At 37.1% G+C, this 7,322-nt stretch overlaps 1 protein-coding gene across 3 annotated transcripts in view; it reads right to left on the bottom strand.

Moving 5' to 3' along the window:
* The window catches only part of simc1 (SUMO interacting motifs containing 1), a 6,490-nt gene extending 749 nt beyond the window's left edge, over positions 1 to 5,741 (bottom strand). Inside the window, exons 1-10 of one of the 3 annotated variants that reach the window (XM_024283885.2) lie at positions 5,511 to 5,738; positions 5,186 to 5,440; positions 3,295 to 4,386; positions 2,967 to 3,214; positions 2,826 to 2,895; positions 2,467 to 2,627; positions 842 to 934; positions 609 to 740; positions 334 to 490; positions 109 to 193 (exon numbers count right to left, since the gene is read on the bottom strand). In XM_024283885.2, the coding sequence (XP_024139653.1) occupies positions 109 to 193; positions 334 to 490; positions 609 to 740; positions 842 to 934; positions 2,467 to 2,627; positions 2,826 to 2,895; positions 2,967 to 3,214; positions 3,295 to 4,386; positions 5,186 to 5,320 (2,173 nt within the window). In that variant the 5' untranslated portion in view covers positions 5,321 to 5,440; positions 5,511 to 5,738. Of the gene's footprint in view, positions 1 to 3; positions 194 to 333; positions 491 to 608; positions 741 to 841; positions 935 to 2,466; positions 2,628 to 2,825; positions 2,896 to 2,966; positions 3,215 to 3,294; positions 4,387 to 5,185 lie in introns of all 3 variants that reach the window. The other 2 variants (XR_004948508.1, XM_024283884.2) reach the window with 2 other exon arrangements.
* Between the last annotated feature and the right edge of the window lie 1,581 nt (positions 5,742 to 7,322).

Here is a 7,322-nt window from a genome sequence, read left to right as displayed (position 1 = left end):
GGCCTTAATTTCGCAAGAAAAACATCTCTGAAATAGTTCAACTAACAATCATTTTGATCACATTACAATTTATTTTCAGTTAAATAAATATATTAACCACCAGCTCACCTTTCATTGCTTTATTGTAGCTGAGCAGCAGCATCCACAGCAGATGGATCAACTCTTCCCACTTCAGCCACCTTTCTGTTCCGTCCTGTTGAAGACAAACACAGTTCAGTTCGTCCAACACAAACGCTTCAAAAGTGTCCGTATTTTCACCATCTTACACATGTGTTTTAATATTTCAAAGAGGTAAAATGGGTTTAAAAGATGAAGACGGTCTTGTATAGTTACCGTGGGGTCTGGTGCCAGAGTGCAGTTCTTCATAAAGTGCAGCAGTAAAGTGAGTGACATGGGCACAGCAAGTTTTTTGGGGCATGCGTAGTCCAGCAGCAGTTCCAGCAGCTTACATCTCAGCAGTTTGCTCTGCAGGCTGTCCAGCAATAGCATCCTGCAGAACACAAACAGATGATGGAAAAAGTGACTGACTTCAGCCAGTCTCCCATCTATCAGTGGACATCTAGGGCTCTGGCATAAATTATTCCATCTTCCTGTTATCCTGTGCTTACCTGTGTGCTCGCAGAGGAGCATCACTGAGGAGCATGAGGAAGAGCTCCTGAGCCAGTTTGGCAGAGCTCAGAGCAGGAGAACGGTCCACCTCCAGAGCAAGGGACAGCATCCTTTGCAACATGGAGACTATTCTAAAGGAGACAAAGAGACTTTAACAAACATGTCAAACGAAGCATCAAGTGTTCAAACCTCAAAACCCAGAATTTTAAAATAATTTCTCTTCAAAAATCACCTCATTTGTTCATCTCTCTTTCTGGCAGCTTCCTCATTTTCTCCACAATCTGTCGAATTCACGATTGCTGAAAACAACCACTTAATAACATCTCTGTAAAAAGAAAAAAATAATATGTTTTGTAACATAAGTAATAATATAGCAATAAAATCGTATTTCTTTAACAACATAAATGCTCAGGTTTTTGAAAATCTACTAGTAAAAAGTGACCAAACATTTTTAAATTGTATTAAAGGTCCAACAGATATTGAATACGACGCTGCTAACAGAGTGGTTTTTAAATTTATTTTATAGCACAAATTAAAGCTGAAAACCACAAATACTATCAGAAATGTATTAAAATCTTTTATATTTCTTAAGTATTTTATTTTAAAACACAAGTATTAGCAAAGTCAAATAATCAGATGGTTAGCCAATTATTTAAAACAGACTTGTGGCTAAATAAATTTAACCTGTTTTTTTCTTTAATGGTCTAGTAGTTTAATAGAAGAGAAATCATTTAAAAAATGCTTTCATTTTTAAAGAACAGGGTTTAAGATAAGTTAATGTGTAAAATAAAACTCCAGAGTGTTAAAAAGAGAAACCTAAGGCAGGAAAATGAATGAAAATATATGAACTATAGCATATTTTATTGAAAAGAACTTGATTGAACATACTTTTAAAAAATAACAGAAATAACACTAGTAGCTCTTTTTTTATCTGCAGTAAAAGTTGGGAAAATATTTGATTTTATTGATTATTTCAAATTTGTGGCTTATATTAAGAATAAAATACAGATTTTAATGTCACTTAAATGGTGCAGGATGCTTTGAGTGTGTTTTTTGAGCCAATGAATTCTACAATAGTTTTGAAACGGTTCTATTGTCGTTTACTTTTTTCTTTTTAAGGAAAGAATAGATTTCAAATGAAAGTTTAGATTTTGTCACTAAATAATTAGTGACTGAATTTTCTTTGTCCAGATCTAACCTACTGAGAGCTTGTCATAACAAATCCCAAAGACAGTCTGTGTTGCAGCACCATGTCATGAAAATGACTGCTTCATGCAAGTCAGTCCAACCATCCAACCGTGGGATGATTTGCAGCTAAAAATCCACATTTGAATAGCAAAACATTTGTAATAATGCAGCAGTGTTCATAGCAGCTGTTAGAGGAGATAATCTTTCTGAAACTCCCTCCAGGCTGACAAAGTTCTTTATTACAAGTAGAACGCATGCAACCCTAAACTAAAAAAGTTTATGAAATGTTTAGAAAACTTTCAGAAGTGTTATCACTCTGTAAAGCTTTTTAGAGCGTTTTGTTAACGTTACATGTCAAAGAATTATCAAGAAAAAAAATTAATCAAATAGCTAAAATCAGTTGAGAAATTCCAGATCATAGAACACGTTTCAGGCATTATATTTGTTCATTTGTTCTTGCCTTTCTTAAGTTCTGACAACAAATCATGTTGTTGTTAAGCAGAAAACTGCAAAATATTGAAGCTAATTTGGTTTGTAAAACAAACACCCTATGAGAAGACTTTGTGCAACGCTGCTTTTAAACAAGAGCTGATAGAGAAAAAAAAAAAAGTTTAATTAATCTGCTATAAAGCGTCTACAAATGCGTTTCAGATACGTTGTCAAACTCACCTGACCCGAGGAAACTGACGATCACACGACAGCGATGCCTTTGCGAGCGAGTAGTTTAGACTGGTTGGAGACGGCTTGAGATAGAAGTCATCCTCCAAAGTCTGTACAATGTACTCCAGGACCATGCACACAACTTCACCTCTGAGCTCCTTCCTCTGGTCCTTTTTTACATGCATGTAAGAAGAAAATATTCATTGAGGAGCAAAATATCAACATATTTTGAACTTACAGGGACATCAACACCTTCCAAAATAGTAAAACAATGCGGCTTTCGACTAGATTTTATCCATTTAATAAGACAAAACAAAAAAGATATATGCTTGCTCAGCATTTCTTGTTTTGTCACGTTTGTGAATTACCTGATTGGACATAACGGATGAAAGTAACTCCCAGTCCCATGGAACTGTACTTTTAGTAGCTATGTGGTGTCTGTAACACAAAACTGTTGTTAAAAAATATATTAAAAAGCATAAATAACACAATTTCCTGATTCTTTTTACCTCTGCGTCCTCATCAGCAGGTTAAACGCCTGCACACACAGGTAATATGGACCCTGAGTGTCAAGCAGGATCCCGCGGAGCAGGTGCACCATGATATCTTTGGGTGGGTAGTAACCAGGCTGCAGCAGGTCAGACAGGAGCTGCAAAGTGCTTTCTGGGTAGCACTCATCAATGGTGCTGTACACCAGGCACAGGCTCTGACGGCACAACACCTCTGGGATTTCCAAACTCTCATTTTCGTCGTCGATCTGAAAAACGCAAAGAACAAACAATCAGATGAAATGCTTGACATTTAGTCGAGTGTGCAATAAGAGGAAAACATTCTCACCGAGAAGTGACCGCGTCGTGCCATCACTTTCCTGAGAAACTTCGGACACACATAGTTCCTATCTGCCCTGCTGACTGCAGTTAAATCTGCGTCACATCTACTCTCCTCTTCCTCACTTTCTTCTTGCCATAGGAAAGACACTGGACTGTCAGGCCCCACATCTCCATACTTCTCTGTCTCCAGCTCCCACTCAGGGGTTTTTGCATTCGGTTCATCTCCACAGATGAGCACTTGGTCATTTTGGCTGCCACAGTCCGACACTGGAGAGGAAGATTCCAAACTCTCACGAGAGTTAAATGCAATTATTAAGGAATGAGGAGAGGAGACACTAAAGGAGGAGCTCTGGCTGGATTGAGTGTTTTCTGATCCTGCTTGTTTGAGGTTGGAGCTGAGGGGTTCTCTTTGCCTTTCATCTTGAGATGACGGGGTGGAATTCGGGGACGGATTACAGTTAGACGAGAGGAAACCATCTTCATTAGTGTTCTGCTCTCCTATAGTTGCAGTAGAGTTTTCTTCCCCCGCGCTCGAATAATCAACCGAACCCTGGAGTTTCTGTGCTTCGTTATCCACCAACTGTGCAAGTCCCTCAGTCTTTTCTTCATGGACAGCTGCCGTGGTTTCCCTTAAATTATCCACACATATTTCCGCTTCATCTTTAGAGTTCAGCTCTGTGGAGGATAGAGACATCTCGGAAGGACTGTCTAACCGCACAGAGAGGGAGGATGTTTTCAGCTCAGGGAATGGTAAGTCCTTCAACTTCACAACAGGTGTTTCAGGACAAAGAGATTTTTGTTCCTCGTGTTGCTGACTTGGTGAATTCAAGCGTCTCTGTTTTGCAGCATGTGGAGTAAAAACTGAGCAGTCTTTGGAAGGTCTTTTCAGCAGGTTGCAGACATCGGCCTTTAGGATTTCACAATCATCTTTATCACCTGGCAAATCGTCGTGTTTTGGGGATAAGTTCTCTGTGTCCACATAAATCTCATTGGCGTCGCTCGCTGTTAAGTCAATCACAGGCCTGTCAGTGGAATATTCCCGGCTGCACAGCTTCAGTTTTGGAAAAGACCATCTTGGATCTGTGAGGTCAATATATTGCTAGAAAAAATACACAAAAAATATTAGAACAAACTACATAACCTATTGCATTAAATAAATGTAGATACACATTAAAACAATTAAGTTCTAAATTTAAATACTTGGTATGACCCATTTTAGGACAAACACAAAGATATATTTAAGTGAGCCAATTTAGAAAACAAAATTGGATTTAGTTTGAATATTACATTGTGCTAGCTAAAGCTAAAAAGTCTTTGAAAGTTTATCTTTGATGTTTTTTTTTCAATTCATAGTAGTTGTTTCCATGTACTAACTAAATGTTTTCAGATCAACTGACAGGTAAAATGAAATAAAAACTTTCAAAGGAAAAATATTTCCTTGGCCGATTAATTTCCCTCCTCTTCTTGTTCAATAGCATTTTAGAAACGTTACAATAATAATAATAAAAAAAACAACTCGTGTGAACCACAACTTGTGGAGGAAAAAAATAATTGAAAAATTCATTTTTTTTAAAGAAATACTCATAAAAAGAAAGAAACAATATACAATAAACAATTTTCATATGACTGCATCAGTTTTATGTAAATAAAACTTAAATTAATATGTCGGATATGGCCCAAAAAAGAAGCTAAATTAGAAAGTAAATGAAGGATCAGCGTGGACTTTAGACACAAAGCAGCAATTAGTCACCTTTAAATTGACAAGCTATTACACTATTAAACTTATTTATTGAAAATAGCTAAAAGAGTCAGTATTACTTACACACGGAGTGAAGTTTTTACCTCCAGTTTTGAGTAGGTTGTCGTTTAACTAGTTTTTAAACATCAACACAACTTACCGGTGGAATGCTGACGTTTTTCGCGTCCAGGTCCACTCGGACTTCGGACAGTGGCAGTTTGGCGCTGAACGCGCTGAAAGAACTGACTATCTCCACATCCGAGTCGTCGGAGCTCAGACTGATTACATCCTCCATTTCTCCGGGGTCAGTCAGTCCCTGTCCGTCCCAACCGGATCGATACCCCGCATGCGCGAACTGCTGTCGCTTCCGTCCTGTCTGCACTCTCCTTCACACCGCAACTTCATCAGTAATTCTCTTTTAGGAGTAAATCACAATGAGCTGAGCATAAAGATACAAAAGCCTCGGGAACCACTCAGAAACATACACAAGCATCCCCCTTTTAGCTGCACAAACTTGAGGTAGCGTCTATGAGGTACACAATACACTATCAATAGCCGGTGTTTTCTAATTAAATGCTAAATTAAATTACTCAAATTTCCAGTTCTTTTGCAACAATTTAGTCTTTGTGTTATAGAAAAAGCTAGCTGTACATGTTACTAAACAAGAAAGCTACAATCCCTCGCTTCCTGTTTTTCATAGGATGTGAAGTTGCAGCTCTCCCCCTGCTGTTCCGGAGTGGAACTACAGCCTCTGCCCGGAAATAGGGTTCACTGTAGTTCTGCTTTATTTCCGAATGTACAGAAACGCTTTTATTGATTTAAAGTGCAAAAAAGTGCAAACAAAGTTTAATTACATTAAAAGACATTGTCACAAAGCATGTTTCTCTTTTACTAAAGCAAAAACACAAAACAAAACGACATTTGCTCTCAGTAATCAGAACCCATTTAAATATGAAATCATTTGATTGATTATTTTACCTTGAAGTTTTATTCATCCTTGACTGCACCTTCTTCTAACATAAAAGAGAGATATGTGTGCAATAATGTTTAAATAAATTACTACAGTGTGATTTCAATCACTTGAATTACACAATAATTTGACATGCAGATAAATATTTCAAAGTATCTGCAGTCTTCACAGTTCATTCACTATTAATTTACTCTTCTAATTTTCACATTAAAGTGAAAAGAGCTAACATTGATGCAGTGAGGTATGCTTTCTTGGTTGGAGGATTTTTTTAGAACACATTTGCATGTCTTCTCCATCATAAAGTTTCACCACAACAAAACTTTACTGAATTTAATTAAATGTATTTATCCAGCACTATAAAGTAAGTAACAACTCTAAATCAATTCGTCCTCGGGGATATATTGAGGAGTTTTGACACTAGACTTTATAGTATGTCATAACATGATAAACAGCATTTTATATTTTGTCAAATACTTAAATTGCAGCAATAAATACTGTCTGTATGCTATAGTGGAGTACTTTGGTTCATATTTCTTTTAATTGCTAAATATGGCACATTTATTATACTCAATGTATATTAAATCCTTTCAGCCCAATGTACAGATTGTAACTTTAAATAAGAAGTCAGCACAAGTTCCCTGACTTTATGTGTAGTCACATTTTTTCACCACTGGGGTGTACTCAGGCTGTGCAGAAGGTTTAGAAACGTTGCAACAATATTTAAATATATGTACAGGGCATGCTGGAAATGCATTTACAAGCTGGTGACAGATGTGGAAACAAGCAGCAAATCTATAATAGTGTCTATAATAAGCATGAATGTTAGGCTAAAAAATGTCACTAATGTATGTTTTTCAGATTTTTTTTTTAAATCAACTTCAGCTAAAAACATACAGACTGACAAGGCTATAATTTGAACGAAAGCTGTGGAACAACACCGTACCAAACCGTCATCCTCTGACAAAATTTCACTAAATAAACGTAAATCAACTTTAAATGTTGCTGTTAAACACCTAAGCATATTCCAACCTTTTCCTCTGTGTGCACAACATGTTTTCTGGGAAGCATGATCATATTTTTGTGCTTGTTTTTCCAAAGAAATGTAGATATAATTTTTTTTTCCTGCAGTCTCATGTAATTGGATGAAACGGGTTATTAACCTCAAATGTCTACAATCATTACACGCTGTGAGGAATATCAGGCAGGATGACTCATCGCAGGCAGACACACACAACCTCCTGACACCTATTCAGCCGTACGATGACTTTATTAGGGTACTTAATACGTAAAGACTGTGTTTATGCCCGTGCGCTTGCCTGCGCCTTAG

This window comes from Oryzias melastigma, linkage group LG10, assembly GCF_002922805.2.
Source record: "Oryzias melastigma strain HK-1 linkage group LG10, ASM292280v2, whole genome shotgun sequence".
NCBI lineage: Eukaryota > Metazoa > Chordata > Actinopteri > Beloniformes > Adrianichthyidae > Oryzias > Oryzias melastigma.
This window is presented reverse-complemented; position numbering and strand designations above follow the sequence as displayed.